Source organism: Octopus bimaculoides, chromosome 8 (genome assembly GCF_046866305.1).
Source record: "Octopus bimaculoides isolate indiv1 chromosome 8, ASM4686630v1, whole genome shotgun sequence".
NCBI lineage: Eukaryota > Metazoa > Mollusca > Cephalopoda > Octopoda > Octopodidae > Octopus > Octopus bimaculoides.
The window spans coordinates 42,518,471-42,545,784 of record NC_142935.1 but is presented as its reverse complement, the minus strand read 5'-3'; the positions used below and the strand labels follow the sequence as shown (position 1 = coordinate 42,545,784).

Below are 27,314 nucleotides of genomic sequence, written 5' to 3'. Positions count from 1 at the left end.
TTGCATAGTCTAAGTTTTAATTTTGAGAACAATATATAAATGTTTACCCGTTCTTATCAAAGTGAATCTGGAATCGAGAAGAGAACAGGGAAGATCATGTTCAAAAGTTTAATCACCATTGCATCTGCTTTGCTTGCAGTCATTGGATCAGCAACTGCCTTGCATCCACATTATATTCCTCAAACAACTTGTAAGTCGTTTTTACAATTCTACATGTAGCTTGTTTTCATTCTGCAAGTACATATAACAAAAAATGTTAGGTCGTATACATTTTCAAAGTTGCTAGAATATCACGAATGAAGATCGATATGCTTCTATTGAGTTTAAAGTGAATTATAAATACTTACAGGCATTGTTTATATAGATCAATATAAAGTAAAATTCAAATCATAGATACTGCTATTTCACTTCGAATATCGCATTAGTATCATTTGATATTTATGTTAAGAGGAATACATTTTTTGCACCTTAATTTTACTGACGCCATATTAAATAAATATCTATTCACGTTATCATGTGAATACATACTTACAAAATACAATTCTAGGTTATAAGCAGTATTGGAAACAAGTTCATATTTTATCAAGTCCCAAATAGAATATTGCTCATCCAAACTAGTATCAAATCTGGTTGTAAGCCTACCTGAAGTGAGTACAAGATTGATACCGAATGTTATGTATGTCATTATTTAGTTTATTTCAAGATTTCTGGCCAATACAAAGAGGAACCGGCTTCTAACTTAGATCCAAAGGCTCCTTCATTAGAATTTCAATACTAGCAACAGCGTATTTTTGTATGTATGTATGTATGTATGTATGTATGTGAGTGTGTTTAAGTTTTTGTGTATGCTTATATACATTTCTCCACACTAGTCGAAATTACAGTCTAGGAAGCACCGGCATATACACAACTTTTAATTAACGTTTTCTGTTCTCTTTTTTCATGACTACTTGAATTATATATGCACGTTTATGCTAAATTGTATTAATGTTGTATTTGAATGCCTGGAAATATTCGATTGTAATATGGGTGCATGTTTTTTAATGCAAATGTGAATGAACACTCAGTCTTCACGTGTTTGTATCTTATAGGTGCGATAAATTTATAGCTACTGTTGTTTGCGTTGAGAATGTAGAGTACTCTGAAAGTTAGTGTGTACATTTGGGTGATAATGCGGATTAACTGTTTAGTGTCAGTTATTTGCTTATATGCGTACCTTCAAAGTAAGAAAGTAGAATATTTTGTATCATATCTATCTATCTATCGATTTATCTATCTATGTTTGTTTTAAAGTTCGGCACAAGACCTGGATTTTTAGGGGCGGGTGCTACATACATACATGCATACTTAGATACATACATGTATATATATATATATATATATATATATACATAAAATAGACACAGGCAGACACACACACACACACACATATTTGTAATATAAGGATAAAATTGTAAAAAATTGTACAGGGGGCCAGCATATGAAAAATACCGTTTAAGGTGTAATTATAAGCACAGTTATAAATAAGGGCAATGAAAAACTTTTGTTTGCCTATACGTTGAAAGTAGACACTAAATCGTCTAATCACATTAAATATTTTCACTATTTACACACGTGTCGAAACGAGGAATCAAGCTAAGAGCAATTCGTAAAAATTTAGTTATCTGTTTCGGTCCAATTTCAGAATTAACCCAAACAGATTTTTCCTTCATCAGCGAAGAACATATTGAAAATAAATGAAATGCTTACACATACCCGCGGAAAAGCAGAAGTAATGTCATGAATACATATAAGTACCTCAAATATATCCAAATAGAAATTACGTAGCAAGCCTCGAAACGCATGTAGCTGGCCAGGTGGTTAACCTGTCCCGTATGTGTTTATAATATACATACATACATACATACATACAAACATGCATACATACACACACACATATATATATATATTGAAAAAAAGTCGTCAGAAATTTTGAAAAAACTTCTTTCATTTATTTTATACTTTCATTTCCATATTAACGCTTTCGTTCTTCTTTCGAACTTGTCAAATATAGTTCTGTGAAAATACAGAAATCTTGCTTATTCATATAAAACATGTTTTTGGAGGATTTTGTTTATAAGAGAACAGTATTTTTTTTTGGGGGGGGGGTGAGGCTTTGGAGACAACTGAAATTGGATAAGCAGATAGATACACAGACAGACATATATATATATATATATATATATATATATATATATATATATATATATATATATATATATATATATAAATTAAAACATAGGGTAAAAATCAGATATTAATTAATATCGATTTATTACCAGGAAACCAGCACATTGAAAGAATCCGAGAGATTCAGAAAAATTATCTTAGGGGATTAAGGTATATTTTATATATATGAAGTTGACTAGTAAAGTGGACATTTAATATACTAGAAATAGACCACATTTTGTGTCTACTAAGACCTAATAGTTCTCAAAAGAAATTCAGCGAAATACCAAACCGTAAGCGAGCAAGACATTGAAAATTACATACATAAAATTAAAAAGTTATTCGCATACCAGCTTTCGGAGTTAAAAATCTCTTACCGAAAAAATCTGCTCCATCTTCAGCTCGAACTGCTAGTCATAATTCCCAGAATCTTAAACAAGTTGCTCACCCTTAGAGGCGAACATGCATATGGTTCTGTTAATTACAACGAACTGGCAAAAATCATATGTCTTCGTTCTGGCGCGCTAATTCCGGGAATATGTCTGCAGAAGATAGTTACTGCGTAGCATACATCCAATTAGAGAACTGGGTTATGGTTAATCAAATTAAAACATAGGGTAAAAATCAGATATTAATCAAATTCTCAAATTGGATGTATGCTACGCAGTAACTATTTTCTGCAGACATATTGCCGGAATTAGCGCGCCAAAACGAAGACATATGATTTTTGCCAGTTCGTTATAATTAACAGAACCATATACACGTTCGCCTCTACGGGTGAGCAACTTGTTTAAGATTCTGGGAATTATGACTAGCAGTTCACGCTGAAGATGGAGCAGATTTTTTCGGTAAGAGATTTTTAACTTCGAAAGCTGGTACGCGAATAACTTTTTAATTTTATGTATGTAATTTTCAATGTCTTGCTCGCTTACGGTTTGGTATTTCGCTGAATTTCTTTTGAGAACTACTAGGTCTTAGTAGACACAAAATGTGGTCTATTTCTAGCATATTAAATGTCCACTTTACTGGTCAACTTCATATATGTAACATATATATATAGACAGACAGATAGATAGATAGATATCTTTTTATTATAGCCACACAGGGCTAAATACAGAAAATGGACAAATTACAAAGTAGAGTTTTTCTTGTGGGGGGGGGGATAATTTCGATCAAAAGGGATCGCGGGAAGAAAAAAAACGTGGGGGGGGGGGCGAACAATAGGGATCGTGTATCACAGTCGATGTAAAAAACGGGGAACAGATTAGGTTTATCCGTGGAGAGAAAAGCCTACGGAAAAGACCACGGTCACCTCAGGCTTTTTTTTTTTAAAGGTACATGAAAGTAAGTACCTTCTCTCTTTTTGTCTCTTTTTGTTACAAGTCTATGCTTAAAATGGTGTCGTCTTTCATTCTTACCATTCTTGCCACATTTACCCATTTTTTATTGAAACTTTCATTCGACAACACTTTCCTCTCTATCCTCATCCTCCTTTTCAAGTGGTACTTGAAAAAGTTGACGAGGGACTGACCAGAGAGGAAAGTGTTTGTTTGTAGACCTTTCAAACGCATCCACCACACACATTCTTTTGCCATAGCTATCAGTGTTACAAAAACCGTTTTTCCTTCCCGTTTAAAGGAAGGTGGCGGAACAATATTCACGATAGACTCGGCTGATAAGTGGGCTCGTCCCACACGCGACAACAGCCGTTCGACGAAGGTCCACAGCTCTGAAATATCTGGACACTGCACGAGTGCGTGCAGAACGGTTTCGTCGCTCTGACCGCATCTCGGGCAGGTCGGTCCGGTGGTTTTCGAACCGTGTCTGTAGATCTTCTCTCGAACTGGTAGTGCGTCTCGATAGCATTGCCAAGCCAGGGATCTCTGGAAATTATCCATAGGCCCCGGCCCGAACGTCGTCTTGAAGAGGCGGGTTAGGAATTTCTCGTCGACACCCAGGTTTGCCCCGAGAGTGTCGTCAGACCTCCCCTCCACTAGTCCTCTATAGAAGGCATTGGTCGTTTGGAAGTTGCACAAGTTTGATCCCGGACGGCAGAGCTGTTGTAGAGCTTGGCGACACTCGCAGTGCCAATCGCCCAGTTTCGGTCTCTTCCTGATCCATGTTTGCAGTTCGGTGAGTGAGACGAGCTGCGGGAAGGCGTGCCTCACAAACGGCGCCCACACCTGTTCACCGTCGTCAATGAAGTTCCAGAGATGCCGCAGTCTCAGCGCATCTCTGCGCATCATTAACCACGGCATCCCCAGTCCTCCACGTAACGGTTGTTGACAGCAAATGGATCGCCTCACCATCGGAACGCCACCCTTCCACAGAAAGCGGAAAAGTATGCGTTCTAGTTTCGTGATGGTGGCATCGGGACAAGGCACGACGGTCAGGCGGTAATCGATGACTGATGCGATATACACATTAGCCACCTCCGCCCGGCCTTTTAGAGATAACTTTCTCTCAGCCCATGTTTGGCTGAGTTTGATCACTCTACTGGTGATCTCGTCCCAGTTCTTATCCATTTGGAGGTCCGGACTGAACCAGACCCCGAGCAGTTTAACCGGTCCGTCCGTCCAGCGTCCCACTACGGAGTCACTGTTGGACGGTATGGGCTTGCTTCTCCAGGTGCCGACTAACAAACCCACTGACTTTTCCGGGTTAATTTTTGCTCCTGTCACCGTTTCGTATTCTTTAAGTGTCTCGCCTAGCATCTCGACGTGCTTTTCGCTAGACACTATGACGGTGACATCGTCCGCATATGCAGACACGCTCGTCCCGCAACCCAGCTCTCGTGGGATACCCCTCAGTGTCGCCAACTTCCGCAGTAGTGGTTCGAGCGTCAATACATACAGAAGCGCCGACAGGGGACATCCCTGACGGACCGAACGCGTGATATCGAACGGTTTTGACAGGTGACCGTTTACCCGAATTACCGATCGGATGCCGCTATACAAGGCAGCGATCCAACCGCGGAAGACGGGACCAAAGCCAGCTGCCCTGAGGACGGCCCCCAGGTATCGATGGTCGACCCTATCGAAGGCTTTAGATTGATCTAAATTGATCAGCGCCCCACTCATGCCAGGATCCTTAACTACCCTGTCCATGATGTAGCGCATGAGGTGGAGGTTGTCATGGATACTTCTGCCCGGCACGGCGCATGTTTGCGCCCTGTCGACCAGTTTATCGATGACAAGCGCCAACCTCTTGGCTATTACTTTGGCCAAAATTTTCAAATCTGCGTTGAGCAGAGTGATGGGCCTGAAATTATCTATAAAATTCCCCTTGTTTGGGTCTTTCTTCAGCAATGTCACTGCACCTCGGCTCACGAAACCGGGAATTCTCCCGTTTTGTTGCCAGTTGCAGTAGACTGATGCCAAGAGGTCGCCAAACAAGTCTGGCATTTGACAATACAGCTCGTAGTGTAGACCATCCAATCCAGGCGACTTATCCCTCGCGCAGCCCGCCATAGCATCCCTTACTTCAGCAGCTGTGATGGGACCCTCACAACACTCTGCCTCTCCCGCCGAGAGCCGCGGCAGGCCGGTCAGGTAGGCAGTGAAGTCCATCCTGCGTTCCGACCCACCGCTCGCACCGAACAGTCGAGCAAAGTGCTGTTGAAAGGCCCCACACATCCTTTCGGGTTCGAGCAAACTACATCCCTGTTCATCGATTAGAGACCGAATGGTGGCTCTGTTACCGCGTTGCGCCTCCGCCACCCGGGCTTCTCGCGCAGCTTCGATCCCTTCGTTCCTTAAGGCACGTATTTTAGCTCTGACGACGCAACCTTCGTGTTTGGCGTTGAGGTGTTGGTCAAGGGCCATCCTCGCAGCCAAAACGTTGGTTGCGCTGCCAGTTGTAAGTGCCTCTTCTAGTTTCTTAACTAAGTCTCCCCCTACTCTATTTCGATCTATCGCTAGTTCTTTACTAAACCTAATAGATTCCGATTTAATTGCCATTTTCAGGGCAAACCACCAGCGGTTGTTAACGATGGCTCCTGTTAACGCCCTCTTAATTAATTCGCTAATCCGGTTCCTGTAAACCTGCCGCGCTAAGAGCGAAGCGTTCAGTTTCCAGTAACCGGGACCCTGCCTATGTGTCTTATCTAAGTCGAGCGTACACGTCACAAACTTGTGATCTGTGTAGCTGACTATATTAAATTGTGGACATCCTACACTATCTCTATACGCTGTCCTACATAGAACTCTATCTAGATACGATCTCGACGATCCGACGCGGTTTGTCCAAATCCACGTTGGCACGTTCGGATGGTCGAGTCGGAACCTGTCAGACAAATGGAAACGTCTGAGCAGGTCTTTGAGGCACTTACATCCCCTTCTACTCCTACCCACTCCCACATAGTCTATATGCGTGTCCAAGGTAGCGTTCCAGTCCCCTACTAACAGTAAAGGTCGTGACGTTCCCAGGAAAACCTCTAGACGTCTAAGGAAATCCGCCCGACCCGTTAAGGACGGTGCATACACTGCCACCAGACGGAAAGCACACCCGTTTGTGCCATCGACGTCCAAGACAACCAACCTACCCTCCGGGTCTAGCAATATTGGCTTTACTTTTAGGTTCAGACTCTTCCGAAAAAGCACCGCGGTACCACCACCACCCATGTTTGGCAGACAGGGAGAAAAATAAATGTCGAAATGTCCACCAAACATGGACTTGAGGGCCTGCGGGTTACTGAGTCTGGTTTCACTGATAGCTATGAGTTCTATGTTCTGTGACTTGATGTCATTTAGAAGGTAACCTTGCTTCCAAGCTGACGCCAAGCCACGTACATTTACACAACCTAATTTAAGCATAGTTGAAGTCGAAATTTGTGTTTCATACACGACAGTAAAAGAGACGAGAGAGAAGGTTACTTACTCGTTTCGAAAGTTTTAGCTTCCTCTTCTTTTGAAGTATCTTGGATGAGGTTTTTGAAGAGTTTCTTTGATAAATATTTTTGGAACCCCCCAACCGCATTCGGAAAGAGGGTTTTGAGTGTGTGGTGCTGCGTTTGTGTGATGTGAACTATTTTGATGTGTTTCGGTGGTGTAGATGCGTGGATGATTGTTAAGCTTATAATCATCTTCAGAAATGTTTGTTTGCGATATGATGTAGTCCATTAGTTTTGTGTTTTTTGTGTCTATCGCTGATAGCATTGTGTGTGTTTTTGTGATGTTGGTGCTGGTTTGTTTGTGCAAGGGGCTTTCAGCGGTTACATATTTCCCTGCTTTGCATGCATTTAATTTTGGGGTTGTTTTTGATCTTTTTCTTTTACTTCCTGTGGCTATTTGCCATTCTGTAGAACATTCATCGTTAGACGAAATGTCTGACGAATCAGAAGGGGGTAAAGGCAAAGCATTTGGTTCTATTTGTGTGTTTGTCGATGGTGTTGTGGTGTGTGGTGTGTGTGGTGTGTGTGTTGTTGGGGAATTGGGAGTAGTATTGGTCTTTTCTTCGTTCTCAGTGGTTGTCTTCTTGGTTGTTGTTCTTGGTGTTGGTGTTGGTCTGTCTTTAGTTGTTGGTGGTAGTGTTGTTTCTGTTTTTGACTCAGGTGGTGGTGTTGTTTGGTTGGGTTGGTTTGTTCGTTGTTACCGTTCTTTCGTTTTCGCATATAGCTGCTTGATCAGTTGTGCATACGGTGGTGTGGGTAATAATGCTGGTGTTTTGGGTTTTTGGTTTTCCCGTGGCTGTTGTTGTTGCTGTTGTTTCGCGGCAGAATTGCAGTCCTTTTGGAAGTGAGCTTCACTGCCACATATGTAACTGCGTGGTCGTCTGCCTTCCACCACTACATACAGCCTTTGCGTTGATGGTAACTTTATGTAGGTTGGTATTTTATTTAGTGGCTCCTGGGTAATATGGAGAAGGATCTCCATTTTTTTACCCACCCACTGTTGCTTTTCAGAACCATTAATTTGCAATATGTCAACTTCCTCCATATCGACACATACGGCTGATGTTATCCATAGTGTGTCTACCGTGGGAGGAATATTTTTTATGATAACCCTTGTTACCCTCTGACCAAGGTAACTCGGTATCATTGTTAACTCTTCTGTCTTAAGAGTTAGCGTTGAGAATCGTTTCGCTAACTCTTCACTTTGAAAAATAACTTGCACATGGGCAAATTTATGCCACCAAGTTACATAATCCTTATATTGCCATACAGATCTCAAGCATTTCTCGATCTTTTCCGTGCTTGCTTTTTCTGTTTTTTTTTGTTTTCGAGTTTAAAATTTTATAAATAATTGTCTTTTTGTTTGTGTCTTCTAAAATGTCTTGTGGTATGTTGATCCGCACCTCGTCATTTTCTTTTGTAAGTAAAGCCTTTGTATCTTTTATCTGCTGGGCAGTAAAAGATACTACCGTCGTTTTTTCCCTTATCGCCTCGGCGAAGTTTGTTTTGATCTTGTTATTGTTGTTGTTGGTGGTGGTGCTGGTGTTGATGGCAGAGGTGACTGTTGCTGTATTAGCGTTGTTGTTGGCGATTGTGATGCTGGTAGGTGTTGTTGTTGTGGCAGATGGGTGACCTTCTTCTTGTGTACTCCTCTGACCTTCATATGAGTTACGAAGTGGCGGGAAATTTTTTTCATAATTTTCTTCGGCGTTCAGGCGTATTTGAGCAAATTGTTTGGCCATCATGCTCTTCTCTTTCTCTCCTTCCGTTGTCTGTGGTGAAAGGAACAAAAGAGGAGTGGAGTTGTTGTTGTTCTTTTTGTTATTGTTGTTCTTGGTGGTAGTGGTGGCTGCGATGTCGGTGGCAGTAGTGGTTTTGGTTTTGTTGTCGTTGGTGGCGGTCGTAATGGTGGTAGTGGAGGTGGTGAAGGCAGTAGTAGTAAACGCAGCATTCCTGGTCTCTACGTCTTGTGTTCGTTCATGCGGAACGACTTGTTGGTCAGTCTCCTTGCCTGCTATTAGAGGCAAATCGACCACGTGTGAAGGCCTAGCCATATTTCTTTTACGAAATATGGCAAATAAGCCGGAGAAAAATCAAAAACTTTTGGAAATAAACTCCAGAAGGAGCCACTTCCTATTACAAAAACCCAATAGGGTCGAAGTGTATAGACTTATACACCTCTTCCACAAAAAATATTTTAAAACTGCAAAATTTCTGACATATAAAAGGCCAACTTACTTGCGAGCCGATGCGACTAGCATCCGTCCAGATAGATAGATAGATAGATAGATAGATAGACAGACAGATTGATAGTCAGACAGATAGAAAGATGGGTAGGGTAAAAGAGAGAGAGAAGGGCTATTCATTTTCCTATCCACCACTTTCATTGTATTGAAATGGTCTTTTTAAGGATTGTCAATAAATAAATAAATGAATAAATAAATAAATAAAGGTAAAACTTGTTTACTACTTACACCATTGTTTTGAGATGGTTTCTATGGATGGTAATAAAAGGAAGAAAAGAAAAGAAAAGAAAAAGAAAGAAGATTATATATATATATAGATATAGATAGATAGACAGATATATAGATAGATAGATTTCTTTTATTAGACACACAGGTCTCAATATAGAGGGGACAATACAATGTAGAATTTTTTCTTTAAAAAAATAAATAAATAAATAAAATAAAATAAAATTGATAATAAATCGAAAATTTCGAAAAGTGAAATTTAAAAAATGTTAATGTTCTTATCAACATAACAGGTAAGGTTATCCGTGGGAAGAAAAAACCTACGAAAAAAGGACCACGGAGACCTTAAACATTGAATGGGCGACACTGTTCAGGAGCAAGGTCCCTACTCTCTTCCTTTCCTTTTCTTTTACAGGGTTATGCTTAGATTGGGTCCGTCATTCACACGGACCATTCTTGCTACATTCACCCACCTTTTATCGAAACATTTACTCGACAGCACTTTCCTCTCTACTCTAATCTTCCTTTTTAAGTGGTACTTGAAAAAGTTAATTAGAGGTTGGCCAGAAAGGAAAGTATTCGTCTCTAGTACTTTCATTCTGGTCCACCATATACACTCTTTAGCCATAGCCAACAAGGTGATGAATACCACTGTGCCTTCCCGGTTAAAGGAAGGTGGCGGGATAATATTCACAATGGACTCAATCGATAGAACGGTCGGCTCTACACGTGACAGCAGTCGTTCGACATAGTTCCACAGATTCAATATATGAGGACACTGCACGAGGGCATGCAAGACGGTCTCGTCGTCCTGCCGGCACCTCGGGCAGGTCGGACAGGCGGCGTGTCTCGATCCGTGTCTGTAGAACTTATCCCGAACGGGTAGTGCTTCTCGGTAACACTGCCAGGTCAGGGATCTCTGGAAGTTGTCCCGAAAGTGGTCCTGAAGAGACGGGTCAGATATTCCCGGTCGACGCTCAGATTCGCGCCGAGAATGTCGTCGGACCTCCCCTCCACTAAACCTCTATAGAACGCCTTGGTGGAACTCATGTTGGCCAGGGTGGAACCCCCCGGACGGCAGAGCTGCTCCAAAGCACTGCAACACTCGCGATGCCACTGTCCAAGCCTCGGTTTCCGCCTTATCCATGACTGCAGTTCGGACAGAGAGACCAGCTGCGGAAGGGCGTGCCTAACGAAGGGCGACCACACCTGCTCACCGTAATCCAGGAAGCGTTGGAAATGTCGCAGCCTCAGCGCATCTCTGCGCATCAACAACCACGGCATGCCCAGTCCCCCGTTGAGCGGCTGCTGACAGCAAATGGATCGCATCACCATCGGAATGCCTCCCTTCCACAGAAAGCGGAAGAGTATGCGCTCCAGTTTCTTGATGGTAGGGTCGGGACAAGGAACGACGGTCAGGCGATAATAGATGACGGACGCGATGTACGCGTTCGCTACCTCGGCCCGGCCTTTTAGGGACAGCTTCCTCTCGGCCCACAATCGGGAGAGAGTCACCACCCCACTCGTTATCTCGTCCTAGTTCTTCTCCATTTGGAGGTCCGGCCCGAACCAGACCCCGAGCAACTTAACCGGTACGTCGGTCCAGCGTCCCACGACGGTGGACGACGGCATGGGTTTGTCTCTCCAGGTGCCGAGACGCAAACCCACCGACTTCTCCGGGTTAATTTTTGCTCCCGTCACCGCTTCGTATTCACGTAGTGTCTCGCCGACCAGCTCGATATGCTGTTCGCTCGACACTATGACGGTGACGTCGTCCGCGTACGCAGACACGCTCCGCCCACAACCCAGTTCTCGCGGGATGCCCCTCAAAGTCGCCAGCTTCCGCAGTAGTGGCTCGAGAGTGAGCACGTACAGAAGTGACGACAGTGGACAGCCCTGTCTAACCGAACGCGTTATGTCAAAGAGTTTTGACAGGTGGCCGTTCACCCTCACCACAGATCGGATGACGCTGTACATTGCAGCGATCCAACCGCGGAAGACTGGACCGAAACCAGCTGCTCTGAGAACAGCCGCTAAGTCGCGATGGTCTACCCTATCGAATGCCTTACTTTGATCTAAATTGATCAACGCCCCACCCATGCCGGGTTCCTTAACTACCCTGTCCATGATGTAGCGTATTAGGTAGAGGTTGTCATGGATGCTTCTGCCCGGCACGCCGCACGTCTGTGCCGTGTCGACCAGTTTGCCGATGACAAGCGCCAACCTATCGGCTAGCACCTTGGCCAAAATTTTCAAATCTGCGTTAAGCAGAGTGATGGGCCTGAAGTTATCTAAGACGTCCCCCTTGTTTGGGTCTTTCTTTAGCAGTGTTACCGCACCTCGGCTCACAAAACCGGGAATGCTCCCGTTTTGCTGCCAGTTGCAGTACACACTTGCCAAAACGTCCCCAAACAAGTCCGGCATATGACAATAAAATTTGTAGGGCAGACCATCCAAACCAGACGACCTGTCTCTTGCACAGCCCACCATCGCGTCCCGTACGTCCGCAGCCGTGATGGGTCTTTCGCAACACTGTGCCTCGCCCGCCGACAGCCGTGGCAGGGCGTGCAGGTAGGCACTGAAGTCCACCTAACGTTCGTCCTCACCATCAGCTGCCCCGAACAGTCGGGCAAAGTGCTGCTGAAAGGCCTCGCACATCTTCTCTGGCTCAAGTAAATTCTGCCCCCGTCGATCGGTCAGAGACCGGATAGTGACCCGGTTGCCGCGTTGTGCTTCTGCCGCCCGAGCTTCCCTAGTCGCTTCGAGTCCCTCGTTCCTAAGAGCACGCATCCTAGCTCTGACAACGCAACCTTCGTGCTTGACATTGAGATGTGGGTTGAGGGCCAATCTCGCCGTTAACACGTTAGTCGCGATGCCACTCCTAAGTGCCTCGTCTAATTTCCTGACTAGCTCTCCCTCTACTCTATTCCGGTCTAACGCTAGTGCTTTGCTATATCTTATCGATTCTGTCTTAATTGCCCGTTTCAGGGAAAACCACCATCTCTTAACTAACGTGCTAATCCGGTCCCTGTAAACCTTTCGCGTCGGGAACGACGCGTTCAGTTTCCAGTAACCGGGACCCTGTCTATGGAACCTATCTAAGTCAAGTGTACACGACACAAATTTGTGATCCGAGTAGCTGACTATTTTGAACTGTGGACAACTAACGCTATCCCTATCTACAGTTCTACAGAATATCCTATCTAGATACGATCTGCACGACCCGCTGCGGTTAGTCCAAGTCCACATTGGCACATTCGGGTTGTCCAGTCAGTACCTATCAGACAGTTGGAAACGTCTGATCAGGTCTTTGAGGCTTTTGCACCTCCTTCTAGAGCTATCTAAGCCCACGTAGTCTATGTGCGTGTCTAAGATTGCGTTCCAATCCCTACTAACAGTAAAGGTCGAGACGTTCCCAGAAACACTTCTAGACGACGGAAGAAATCCGACCTACTCGTTAAGGACGGTGCATAGACCGCTATCAAACGAAAAGCACACCCATTTCTGCCGTTCACGTCCAAAACCACGACTCTTCCTTCTGGGTCCATGAATATTATCTCCCGGCTTTTTTTGGAGGGGATCCTATGCTTTTTGTAATTCTTTTTCTTCTTCCTCCATTTGCCCTCACAAACCCCTCCGTTTTGCTGTCACTTTTCTCAGCCAAGGAGATATCAGCTGAATCGGGGTTATCGGAAGGTGGTGGAGGAATGTTTAGGGACTCCAGTTGTGTGTCTGTTGTTGCTGCAGATTTATCTGGTGCTGTTTGGGGATTGTTGGGTTCATTTTTGGTTGGGGGTGTGTGGTTGTGTGTATTTTCTTTATTGTTCTTTGCTGTTTGTTTATTCTTTGTTATTGCAGGCAAAGTGTCCGTTGTCTTTTTTGGCGGTGTTGTTGATGGTGGCAGCGGTTGTGGTGATGCTGTTCTTTTCGAATGGTTTGTTGTTGGTGTATTTTGATGCTCTTTGTCTGTCTTTGGTGTTGGTAGAAGTCCAGGCTTGGTGGTATTTGGCGATTGTTGTTGTTGCTCTCGCTGTTCATGCTGTTGTTGTTGTGGTTGTTGTTGTGGTTGTCGTTGTTGTGGTTGTCGTTGCTGCTCTTGTTCCTGTGGTGGTTGATGTTTGGCCGTGCTTGGACAAGAAGCCCTAAAATGGTTTTTGCCTCAGCACAAGAAACATCGGAGACGTCGGCCCTCCACGACTACGTGCAAATTGGTGCCATTAGCCAGCTCAATGCTGTCCGTAATGGCTTCGATTATGGAGGGTTCGATTTGCGCCAAAGGCTCAATGCTTTTCCCGAGCCAATTGTCTTCTTCGAAAACGGTGATATCTATAATGTTCATTTTTTGTTTATGTCCATGCAAAATTGCAGAGACCACCCACGACGGTTGTATTTCAGGGGGAATGTCTTTTACTTTTATTTTGGTTACCCGCTTTCCGAGGTAAGACGGGACCATTATTATTTTGTCTGTTTGTAGTGTTTGTGTGGAGAAAGATTTTGCGTGCTCTTCAGTCTTGAAACGAAGTTCCACAGTGCCAAAAGATTTACCCCTGTTGATATATGATTTAAGGGACCAGAGCGGCCTCAAACAGCGTTCAATTTCCTGCTGATTGAAATGCTCAATCCTTTTACTCGTTTTATTGTGTACTTTATAAATGATTGTTTTTTTGTTTATGTCGTCTGATATTTCTTTGAGTGTATGCAAAACAATTTTGTGGCCGACTTTTGACAAGAGAGTTTCCCCAAATTCCAGTTCTGATTGCGTTAATGTAATGGTTTTCTTTGCCGTTTTCAGTAAACTGGCAAAATTGTTCATTGTATTCGCTCTTGGAGTGTTTACATTTTTCGCTGTCTCCTCAATAGACGGGGTAGTCGTCATTTCCAGTGTGGTAGTTAAAGGTAATTTTGATGTTATTGTGTTCTCCCTGTTCTCTTCAATGAGAAGAAGGTTTACGTTATGGTCATTAATTTCCTTAATTTCTGTATTTACAGCGGAAGTGGCACTCGTATCCACTTGAGTAGTAGTGGGAGGAGGTGAAGGTAACAAGTAGGTACCATGTATTTTGAGATCATTTGGTGTGTGTGTCTGTGGTAAAGGTGTGAATTCTATTTCATTCATGACGAGCGGATTGGTTTTTTGATAGTCTGATTTGAGTGGCGTAGTATTTTTTATTTCATTCATGTTTGACGTGTTGACGTCATCCTGTGTATGTACGCGTGTGTTCCTTGAGCGTTTATCGTCATTCTCATCAAAGACAGTTTCTTGTTCTATGTTATTTTTATCGTCATGACAACTCTGAACATTGTCGAGATGAAGAACGCAGTTAGCCATTTTGTTCAAAAAGAATTAATTTTTTAAAATAAAAATGTAGTAATGCTTTTGAAAAATTCAAGCCTAAAAAGGCCGAAGTTTTCCGGGATACTTTCTCAAAATTCAGATGAAACTTAAACCAACACAATATACAAAAATTATGCGCTCAAGGCGCCTGAAAACAGATAACATTTGAACTTACTCAGGAGACGGATTTTCGACACAACATCCAGACGATAGATAGATAGATAGATAGGTTTCTTTATTAGCCACACAGGGCTCAACACAGAGGGGACAAAATACAAATGTAGAGTTTTTTTCTTTTCGAGGGGGGGGGGGGGGGCGAAAACAAAGCAGAAAAAAAAAACAAAAGTGGGGACAACGATAAAAAAAAAACATCGCAAAACGTTTGGGGTATTTACAAAAAATACGAAATAATACAGAATATTCCCAATAAATGGGGAGGTTATCCGTGGAAAGAAAAACCTACGAAAAGACCACGGTAACCTCGGTCTTTAGTGTCACAGTTTGTTAAATAAAATTTCTTTTATTTATGCAAGAAACGTAAGTAACTCTCTGTTTACAAAATTTTAAAACGTTTTATAGAATCATGGTCAAGGTGGCTTCGTCATTTATACGTGCCATTCTTGCTACATGTATCCATCTTTTTTCGAAACATTTGCTAGACAACACTTGCCTCTCTACTCTCACCTTCCTTTTCAAGTGATACTTGAAAAAGTTGATGAGAGATTGACCAAAGAGGAAAGTATTTGTCTCTAATCCTTTCACACGCGTCCACCAGATGCATTCTTTCGCCATAGCCACAAGTACGATAAATACAGCTCTTCCTTCCCGTTTAAAGGAAGGGGGCGTGACGATATTGACGATAGACTCGGTTGATAAACCGACTCGTCCCACACGCGACAGCAGTCGTTCGACATAAGCCCACAGCTCCGAAATGGTTGGACACTGCACGAGTGCGTGCAGAACGGTTTCATCGCTCTGACCGCATCTCGGGCAGGTCGGCCCCGCATTTCGCGAGCCGTGTCTATAGAGCTTATCCCGAACGGGTAGCGCCTCTCGGTAACACTGCCAGGCCAGGGATCTCTGGAAGTTGTCCATAGGTCCCGGCCCGAAAGTCGTCCTGAACAGGCGAGTCAGGTATTCCTCGTCGACGCCCAGGTTCGCCCCGAGATCGTCGTCGTACCTGCCCTCCACTAATCCCCTATAGAATGACTTCGTTGTGATGCAGCCGCTCAAGGTCGACCCGGAACGGCAAAGTTGTTGCAGAGCAACGCGACACTCACGGTGCCATTCGCCATTCCTCGGTCTCTTTTTGATCCACGACTGCAGCTCGGTCATGGAGACGAGCTGCGGGAAAGCGCGTCGCACAAACGGCGACCACACCTGCTCACCGTCGTCTACGTAGAGCCGGAGATGTCGCAGTCTCAGCGCATGTCTGCGCATCATCAACCACGGCATGCCCAGCCCTCCTTTCAGCGGGTGTTGGCAACAAACGGATCGCCTCACCATCGGAACGCTTCCTTTCCACAAAAAGCGGAAGAGTATGCGCTCCATTTCGGTGATGGCGCGATCGGGACAAGGCACGACGGTCAGGCGGTATTCGATGACGGACGCAATGTACGCGTTCGCCACCTCCGCCCGACCTTTTAGGGACAGCTTCCTCTCGGACCATTGCCGGCAGAGAGTGGCCACCCTACTCGTTATCTCGTCCCAGTTCTTCTCCGCTTGCAGGTCCGGACCGAACCAGACTCCGAGCAACTTGACCGGACCGTCCGTCCAGCGTCCCACTACTGAGGCGCTGCCGGACGGTATGGGCTTGCTTCTCCAGGTGCCGAGCAGCAAACCCACCGACTTATCCCGGTTGATTTTCGCTCCCGTTACCGCTTCGTAGTCTTTCAGCGTCTCGCCGACAAGCTCGATGTGCTCGTGGCTAGACGCTATGACGGTGACGTCGTCCGCGTATGCCGACACGCTCGTCCCGCACCCCAGTTCTCGCGGGATGCCCCTCAGCGTCGCCAGCTTCCGCAGTAGTGGCTCGAGAGTCAATACGTACAGGAGCGGCGACTGGGGGCATCCCTGACGAACCGAACGTGCAATGTCGAAGGGTCCCGATAGACGTCCATTGACGCGAACAACCGAACGGATGCCTGTGTACAAGGCAGCTATCCAGCCGCGGAAAACGGGACCGAAGCCGGCCGCTTCGAGGACGGCCTCCAAGTATCGATGGTCTACCCTATCGAAAGCTTTGGATTGATCCAAATTGATCAGGGCCCCACCCATGCCAGGTTCCTTAACTACCCTCTCTATGATGTAGCGCATCAGATGGAGGTTGTCATGGATGCTCCGGCCCGGCACGGCGCACGTCTGCTCCGTGCCGACCAGTTTCTCGATGACAAGCGCCAACCGCTGGGCTAACACCTTGGCCAAAATTTTCATGTCTGCATTGAGCAGAGTGATGGGCCTAAAGTTATCTATGTTTGGATCTTTCTTCAGTAGCGTTACCGCTCCTCGGCTCACAAAAAAGGGAACGCTCCCGTTCTGCTGCCAGTTGCAGTACACGGCCGCCAAGACGTCTCCAAACAAGTCTGGCATACAGTTGTAAAGCTCGTAGGGCAGACCATCCAAACCCGGAGATTTGTCCGTCGAACAACCCGCCATCGCGTCCCTCACCTCCTCCGCCGTGATGACCCCTTCGCAGCACTCCGCTTCTCTTGCCGAGAGTCGTGGCAAGCTGTGCAGGTAGGCACTAAAGTCCACCCTGCCTTCTCGCTCGCAACACCTCCCGAACAGTCGGGCAAAATGCCGCTGAAACGCCTCGCACAGCTTGCTCGGCTCCAGCAATTCGCGCCCCTGTTCGTCTACCAGAGACCGGATGGTGGCTCTGTTACCCCGCTGCGCCTCCGCCACCCGGGCCTCTCTTGCGGCTCCAACACCTTCATTCCTCAGAGCACGCATCCTTGCCCTGACAGCACACCCTTCGTGTTTAGCATTGAAGTGTTGGTCGAGGGCCAACCTCGCCGCTAAAACGTCGGATGCGATGCCACTTCGCAATGCCTCTTCTAACTTTATCACTAGCTCCCCCTCTACTCTGTTCCTCTCTACAGCTAGTGCCCTGCTATACCTTATTGCTTCCGCCCTTACTGCTCTCTTGAGGGCAAACCACCATTTGTTGTTGACGATGGCTCCCGTCAAAGCCCTCTTTACTAACGTGCTAATCCGATCTCTGAAAACTTGTCTCGACGGGAAAGACGCGTTTAGTTTCCAGGACCCTGCCTATGTGCCTTATCTAAGTCTAGCGTACACGTCACAAGTTTGTGATCCGTGTAGCTGACTATGTGGAACTGTGGACATCCTAAACTATCTCTATCTCTTGTCCTGCACACTATCCTATCTAGATACGACCTCGACGACCCCATGCGGTTGCTCCAAGTCCACATTGGCACATTTGGGTGGTCGAGTCGGTACCTGTCAGACAACTGGAAGCGTCTGAGCAGGTCTATGAGGCCTTTGCATCCCCTTCTAGTTTTGTCACTCCCCACGTAGTCTAGATGCGTGTCCAAGGTAGCATTCCAATCCCCCACTAAAAGTAAGGGACGAGACGTTCCCAGGAATACTTCTAGACGTCGAAAGAAGTCCGACCGACCTGTTAAAGGAGGCACATAAACTGCCAGCAACCGAAAAGCGCCTCCATCGCTGCCGTCCACATCTAGGACAACCAGTCTACCCTCCGGGTCCGTAAATATCGTCTTTACTTGGAGATCCAGACTCTTGCGAAAAAGAACCGCCGTGCCACTACCGCCCATCCTCGGCAGACAGGGAGAAAAATAAATGTTAAACTGTCCGCCAAACATGGACTTTAGGGCCCGCGGCTCATGAAGTCTGGTCTCACTAATGGCTATGATATCCAAATTGTGTGACTTGATGTCATTTAAGAGGTACCCTTGTTTCCAAGGCGACCCCAAGCCACGCACATTCACGCAACCAATCTTCACCATGATTCTATTTATACGTGTGCTTTAAAGCACAAAACAAAAGAACAGTGTGTTACTTACCGTTAGAAAGTTTTGTTTCCTCCTTGGATTTTTCACCAAGGAGGCTATTGTAGAATTTCTTGCACAAATATTTCTGGAATCCCCCTACCGAGTTGGGGTAGAGGGATTTTATTGTGTTGTGTAATGCTGGTGTTACATGAATAATTTTAATGTGTTTTGGCGGTGTTGTACGTGGGTGGTTGTTGGTTTTGATATCGTTATTTGTGATGTTTGTTTTAGAGTTGATGTAATTCATCAACTTTGTGTTTGTACTGTCTATTGCTGTTAGCATTGTTTTTTTTATATTACTATTGGTGTTAGTAGTATTTTCGGGAGATGTGAATCTCCCTGCTTTGTTTGTGTTTGCATTTTGTTTTGTTTTCTTCTTACTGCGCTTCCTCTTTCCTTTCGTAGCTATTTTCCACTCCTCCCCACTCTCTTCATCGGATGATGGGAGTTCTGAGGAGTCAGAAAGAGGTAACGGCAAATTTTGTGCGTCTGTGTGTGTTTCTGTGAGTGTTTATGTTGCTGTTTTTATTGATGTTGGCTGCTTGTTATTTGTGTGTGGTGTATGTGATATGGGGGAGGGAGAGGCAGTCTTGGAATTTTTTTTTTCTTCTGTTTTTGCAGTTTCTGTTGTCTTTTCTGTTGTCGTTATTGCTGATATTTTTGTTGTTGTTTTTTGTGTTGCTGGTGGTGTTGGTAGTAAGGTTTTTCTGTTGCGGGTATTTGGTAGTTGCTTTTGTTTAGCGGCCAGAGGGCAGTCCTTTTTCAGATGTGCTTCGCTGTTGCATAGGTAACAGCGAGGTCGCCTGCCCTCTACCACCACATACAGCTTGTGGTCCTCTGCCAATCTAATGTTTGGAGGAATTTTCTGTGAAGCCTCCTCCGTGATGTGGAGAAGGATTTCCAGATTTTTCCCTCCCCAGTTCTTTTCCTCTCCGACCGTAATCTCCAAAATATTTGCCTCCTCCATTTCCAGGCATACGGCCGATATCAGCCATTGGGTGTCCACCTCCGATGGCACATTTTTTATTATAACTTTGGTCACTCTCTGTCCTAGATAACTCGGTATCATCACCAAGTCATCTGTGCGGAGAGAGAGTCGAAAATTGTTTAGCTAAATTTTCATCCAGAAATCTCACCTGCACCGTCCCAAATTTTCTTCCCCAGGTGACATGATTTTGATAAGGCCAAATTTTTCTAAGACAAACTTCAATTTTATCTGTGCTAACATTTTCTACACGTCTGGTTTTTGTGTTTACCAGTTTATAAATGATGCACTTTTTGTTTTTCATTTCTATAATATCTTTTGGTATGTTTATTGTGACATCATCTCCTTCTTTCGTAAGAAGGGATTTTGTGTCTTATTTGTTTTTGTGTGAATGTCACTATTGTCCTTTTTTCCTTTAGAGCATTTGCGAAATTTGTTTTTGTTGTGCTGGCGGACATGTTCTTCTGAATATTTTTGTTTATGTTGGTGTATGTACTGCCTGGTTCAAAGGTGGTGGTAGTGGCAGCAGAATTTGTTGAACAGGTGATGCTGTCATTGCTGACGGCCGATAACTTTACGTCCTTCTTGTTGTTGTGGTTTTTATTGTTGTTGTTGCTGGTGGTGGTGGTGGTGGTGTTGGTGTTAATTTTCATGTTGTCACTGGTGCTAGTAGATGGAGAGACTGTAGTAGCAGTCTCCTCCGATCCAGATTTCCTCATAGTTTTCATGGTGGTGGTGGTGGTGGTGGTGAGAGGGCTGTTTGTAGCTGTAATCGCCGTGTTTGTGACGATTACAGCAGTTGCGTTCCTATCACTGAGTGAGCTCGCGCTACTCTGTTCTTTTTTTTGCTTCTAGCATCTGAAGCCTCGGGAAATGCTCGTCAAAAGAACAAGACAAGCGTTCCAAAATTATGTTTCTCGACATTTTTCAAATGTCAAGAAGGAAATTTTTGTATTTTGCTAGGGCCGAAACTGCCCCTGGGGGCCAATTCCTGCCCTTGAAAATACACACAAATGAAGCCTAGGTGCTTCGCAACAAAATTATTAAAAAATTCCAACAAAATGTGGACAATAAAAGATCAAATAAACGTTTACCTTCGCAGCCGATGTGACAGCACGTCCGTGAGAAGAGATAGATAGATAGATAGATAGACAGACAGATAGATAGAAAGATAGTTAGATAGACAGACAGATTGATAGTCAGACAGATAGAAAGATGGGTAGGGTAAAAAAGAGAGAAAAGGGCTATTCATTTTCCTATCCACCACTTTCATTGTATTGAAATGGTCTTTTTAAGGATTGTCAAAAAAAAAAAAATAATAAATAAATAAATAAAGGTAAAGACTTGTTTACTACTTACATTTTTTCCCTATGAGGAAGTAGAAAAAACTTTTAATCAGGAATACAAGAAATATATCATTAAAAACTGGAAACGCTTCCTTGATTACTTCATTTTGGGGGAAAAATCGACTGAAGATCTAAATGTATTTAACAATATACTAAACACACTTCACCCTTCCATCAAATTCACAACGGAACCCAGTTGCAATGAACTACCATTCCTGGATATTCACATAAAAATACAAAACTGCGCAGTCACAACAGACATATCTTACAAAAAAAAAAAAAAACCGATACACACCAATATTTAAATTTCTACTCTTGCCATCCATCACGCATCTAAAGAAACATCCCATACAGCATGGCTAGACGCATCTGTGCTATAGTAATTGACCCTAAAACACGTGAAACCAGACTCAACGAACTGAAAGGCTTCCTTACTATACAAAAATACCCTTTAGGCCTAATTAATGAAGGAATTTAAAAGGCGATGGAAGTGAATATCACCCAACTACGGACACCAAAGGAAAAGGTTAATGAAAACACGATTCCGTTCATTAACACATACAGTCCTGGAACAACTAACATATTCCACGTCATAAAATCGAACTTGCCTATACTCCTTCAAAGCCCCAAGATAAAAACTCTGATTGAAAAAATACCTTACGGAATAGCAGACGCCAACCAAAAAACTTTAAAAAACACCTTACAAGGACAGAATTCAGATCAGAGACTAAACCAGAATTCATAGTAAAAGAATGTGGTGATAGGAGATGTGGAACGTGTAACAATACCAACAACTACAAATACATAGAAAGTGGTTCCCACATAAAATTCAAGAACGGATCTATTTTTAAAATAAATGCAGATATGAACTGCAAAACACAAAATCTCATATACTGCATCACCTGTCCAAACTGTAAAGAAAATTACATTGGCGAAACGAATAACTCCCTCTGCCAACGTGCAAGAATTCACAGGCAATATATCCGGCAAAAAGAACTAAGAATGATTCCATTGAGTAAACATCTGGAAATATGCGGAGACGGAAAGTTCAAAATATTTCCCTTTTACAAATGTACACGGGACGATCCACAATACCGAAAAGCAATGGGACTACACTTCATACTATTTTAGTATTACGAGTCAAAAGTGAAACAATAAAATCTCTCTATTGTAATGTCACATTTTCACTTTACATTTTAGAGCTCCATGACCTCCATTTTTCAGGAGCAAAATCCTCTTAACAGGTTCCATAAGACTGGAATTTTGGTGATTATCCATATACCCCGGCCCGAAAGTTCTCCTGAACAGGTTGATCAACTGATTTCCTTCGAAGCCCAGGGTCTCCCCTAGAACAGCGTCTGATATAAACTCCACTAACTCGCTATAGAAATCCGCAGTGGAACTACTGTTGCCGGTATTATCCGCCGGAGAGAGCAGTTGGGGTGCCGCAGGCACTCTAACTACTAATCCCCCCAGATTAGGTCTTCGTTTGATCCATACGCCAATATCCATTAAGGGCGTCAACTGTGGAAGGTAGAAACTTACGTATGGTTAACACACCTGTTCCACATTCAGGTTAAGCCAAAGGTACCTCAACCTTAACGCGAATTTCCGCATCTACAGCCAAGGCACAACTAGCCACCCATTAGCAGTTTTTGGCAGCAAACAGAGCGCTTCACAAGTGACTTTCCCCACTTCCAATACAAGCGGGAAAGGATTCTTTCCAACTTGTTCAGCCACGAATAGGTGCAAGGCACAACGATCAAGCGGTAGGTGACGACAGATGTTATGAACATCTACAACACCTCCGCCCTCTCGAGCAAAGTCTGGGTTAGGGCAGTCACCTTGCACGTGACTTCACTCCAATTCTTCTCTATCTGGTGGTCTGCACAGAACCAGACTCCTAGCAACTTTACGGGACCTTCGGTCCAACGCCCCACGATGTTATTGGACTACATCGACTTGCCCCTACAGGTGCCGAGTTGAAAGCCGACCGAGTTCTCCTGGTTAACCTTTGCTCCTGCCACCGCCTCGTATCCTTTGATGGGGTTTTCCACGTAAGGAAGCTGCCCTTCTTCGAACACGATGATGGAGATGTCATCCGAACACGCAGTAGCTCCTCTTCCACACCACAGATCATGCGGCACGCCCCTTAATGCCTCCAACTTCCGCAGCAATGGCTCAAGAGCCAATACATACAGAAGCGGTGACAGGGGACATCCCTGGCGTACGCAGCGTTCATTCTTGAACGGCTTTGAAAAAAAACTGTTCACTCGGATGATAGACTCGATGTCGCAGTGCAATACAACCCGACTTGCTCAAAGACCGCTACCAGGTACTGATAGTCGACCCTATCAAATGCTTTAGATTGGTCTAAATGTACCAGTGCCCCATCTTTGCCAGAAATGTTTCCAGCACTCTCTAAGGAGTAGCGTATAAGATGGAGATTGACGTGAATTGACCTGACCGGGAAAGCGCAAGTTTGCGCCTCACCGACAGCTCTGTCCACGACACGCGCCAACCTTTTTGCCAACACCTTGGCCAAAATCTTGACCTCTGTGTTTAGCAGAGTTATGGGCAGAAAATTACTTATGATATCCCCCTTGCTCGTGTACTTTCTGATCAACGTCACCACCCCCGGTTCGCAGAAACTGGGAATTCTCGTATTCTGCTGCCAGTTGGCGTAGACGCCGGCCAGCTGGTGCCTGAAAAAGTCTGGCATAGAATAATTTTCAACAACAGTTTAGAATAAGTAACAGAGTTGCAACAAGAAAAGCCATAATTCACAGAGTGCAAAAACACACGACGTAAGTCTTCAAACCGAAAGCAGGCTTCTTTATTTTATGAAATTGTCTATGAAAGCCGAACACAGAGGGGACAGCACAAGGTGGGGAGAAAAAAGAGAACGAATGGAAAGGATGAATTAAATATAATGCAAGTTTACCAGTGTGGCAGCTACCAGCCAGGCTACATCCACTTCTGTGGATATATCTTCTACCCTAACCCTGGAAGCACGTCTTCCAAGGTATACGGGTAGAAGTACCACTTCTTCGGTTTTTAATGGTATTGCTGAGTGCAGCCTGGCAGTAACTACCTCCCGAAACTGCACCTCCACTGTCCCAAATTTTCTTCTTCTTTCAAGGTAGGAAACCCACTGTCAGATTGGTTTAAATGCCTTTTCTATTTGAGCCGTCGACACGACTTCAATCTTCCTGGTTGGAATCGAGTATGTTCTGTAAATTATTGTTTTCTCATTTTTTCTATTAAAACTTCTTCGGGGCGGAGCATACCTTCACTTCGATCCCCTCCCTTTTAATCATTCCCTTGAATTTACTCAATTTCTCCAGTCTCACGTCGTCGCTGCTTTCTTTCGTCGCCTCTGCATAATTCTTTGTCTCCATTACTTCGTCGATTTTCTTCAAACGCTTTACCCTTTCTTCCTCAGACGACACCGAGTCTGAAGAAGAATAATTCAAATCTTCACAACCCATCACCCGACGCCCTTCCATTAAACAAGAGGGAAAACATCGCTGCAAGACAGCAAAAAAAAAAAAAAAAACACGTTTGTTAGAAACAAAGACATTGGTTCGACTAGCAAACGCTAGCAAGCTTCTTTATTCCATAAATTTTGCCATAAAGGCATTACATAGAGGGGACAAACAAAGAAGCTTCAGGCTAGACACGGACATTAATGAATGAAATGAATACAAAAAGATGAGTAAAAAATGGGAGAGGCACCGGCGCCCGCCGACCGACAACCCCTAGAAAACCTTGTTCAATAAAAATCATCAACAAAATCAAATTAAGTCAAGTCCTATGGTCCTCCACATCCGGGCCTCCAAGCAAGATTCCTGCTGCCTGCAGGACAACCCGCAAAGGCTGGCCCGGCTTTATGATGATGAAGTCCTTCCTGTCACATATACTTTCAACATCTTTTCCTTCCCTGACATATAAGACTTCCGCACACACCTGCGGAGGCCAATTTGGATCGTCTATAGTGGTCGAGTCGTACCGTTGACGATCCAAACAATTATTTAAATAAAGCTGAACGGGCTCGTCCTTGAGGTAACAGAGGATAATCTCTGCTTCCTCGTCAGCGGGAGGGACCGCGGCTTGCTCTGCCAGTGGCACAATTTCCACTGGCAGAGCCACCCGCTCCTGTGGCTCACTACCCACCGGAGGGGCTTCGGGTTCGAGCGGCGGCACAATGACGACCGCGGTCCGTCTCCCATTTCTTTTCTTTTTCCTTTTCTTCCTTTTATCGTCTGTGGGGAGTTGGGCCTCCACCGGCACACCCAGAGGGCCCTTCTCTTCACTCGCAGACTGCTCTTTAACTGGTGAGCAACTGCCGTTGCTTATCTTTCTTTTTCTATTCGTGGAGGCGGAAGCCTCCACGACTTTCACTATCTCCCCCTCCAAGTGTGTGTGTGTGTGGGGGGGTGACGGGCGCACTTTCTTTATCCTGCACCGGGGCCATTTCACGGCTCTTAGGGCAGTTTTTCTTTATTTGGCCAGGCTCCAGGCACCGATGACACCTGGGGGAGCGTCCCTCAAGCATCATAGGGTACCTGGCCCCTGCCATTTTCAAGAAGTCTGGAAACAGCATGTCTTCTACTGCCACTGGGGTCCATAGGGTCAAATTAGCTTTAACCCCTTCCCAGTCAACAGCAGGCCCCATGCTGACATTCAGGAGCCTGGGCCCACTGTCCCCCAAGCCCCGCCGGATGGCATCAGAGATCCACTCAGCCTTGGTACCAGGGGGCAGTCCACACACCCAGGCTCTGGTGATTCCTTTCCCGCAGTAAGTGGGGAGGAACAAAATTTCCTCCCCCTGTAGGGGCTGGCTGGCCGCTATGCCAGCCTCTTCAGGGGAGTCAAATAGCAACCACACCGTTGTGTACTTGACCCCCCACCTTGTAATATAATAATTTTTGACTGGCAAACAGCTCGCCAGCTCTTTCATTATTTTTTCCCCATTGAAGAGGGCAATAGCGTTGCGTGACCTGGAATAGGTCCGCAAGATCACTGTCCTTTTCTCTGTCTCTGCAATCCACTGTTTGGGTGGGACAACCTCCCAATCCAAAACAGTGGCTTCATTTTTTTTCCTTGTCAAAGTGCAAAAAAAGATGTTTAATAGAAGTTCATAAAAAAAAAAAAAAAATCCAGGCCTGTTCGTACTGCAATTGAACCCGAAACAGCGACTGGAACCATTCTCTCTGAATAAATTGCTTTCATAAAGCAAATAAAAGTTCAACTTTTTTTTCTTTTCTTTTTTTTTTCTTTTGAGGTGGGATACACACCCAAAACAATATTTCTCACAATGAGAACAGTTGTTCACAAGAAAAAGTGAACCAATTGCTTAACTGCAGGCAGACCAATGTATACCATCCAGTAGAGACTCCTTGCTCGTAAAAAAAAATTAATACAACAAACAACAAGCCCCCACTGGAACCAGAACACAAACAGTCTTACCTTGCAGCTGAGCTTCTTACTTCGCCACGCTACAGACTAGCGTGGCAACAAAATTCAGTCTTTCAACCGACGTAAAGCAGTTCACAGAAAAAAAACAATTTTCGGCCACTAAGTACTTCTGGCCTGCAATTGAACCCGGAACACAGCGACTGGAACAATTCTCTCTGAATAAATTGCTTTCATAAAGCGAATAAAAATTTAACTTTTTTTCCTTTTTTTTATCTTTTGAGGTGGGATACGCCCCCAAAATAATATTTCTCACAATGAGAACAATTATTCACAAGAAAAAGTGAACCAATTGCTCAACTGCAGGCAGACCAATGTATAACATCCGGTAGGGACCTCTTGCTCGTAAAAAAATTAATACAACAAACAACAAGCCCCCACTGGAACCAGAACACAAACAATCTTACCTTGCAGCTGAGCTTCTTAATTCGCCACTAGCGTGGTAACAACCTTCAGTGCGAATTTTCAAATTTTGTTTTTGTTTTTCATTCTTGGACGGAGTCGAAAGACTCACGTCCATACAGCTCGGCTGCAGTAGGACAAGTGGCAACCGGAAACGGAAG

At 44.6% G+C, this 27,314-nt stretch overlaps 1 protein-coding gene and 1 long non-coding RNA gene across 2 annotated transcripts in view; one reads left to right on the top strand and one right to left on the bottom strand.

Annotated features, from left to right (window-relative positions):
- LOC149134376 (uncharacterized) lies at positions 1–27,283 on the bottom strand. The gene is made up of 2 exons (XR_016242861.1): positions 27,159–27,283; positions 1–231 (listed from the first exon to the last, which is right to left on the bottom strand). It is a non-coding gene; the product is annotated as an uncharacterized LOC149134376 (long non-coding RNA).
- LOC106880749 (uncharacterized) overlaps positions 21–27,314 on the top strand; it is a 29,710-nt gene continuing 2,416 nt past the window's right edge. Inside the window, exon 1 of the mRNA XM_089356385.1 lies at positions 21–190. Coding sequence (XP_089212511.1) covers positions 40–190 — 151 coding nt within the window. The 5' untranslated portion in view covers positions 21–39. The remainder of the gene's footprint in view (positions 191–27,314) is intronic.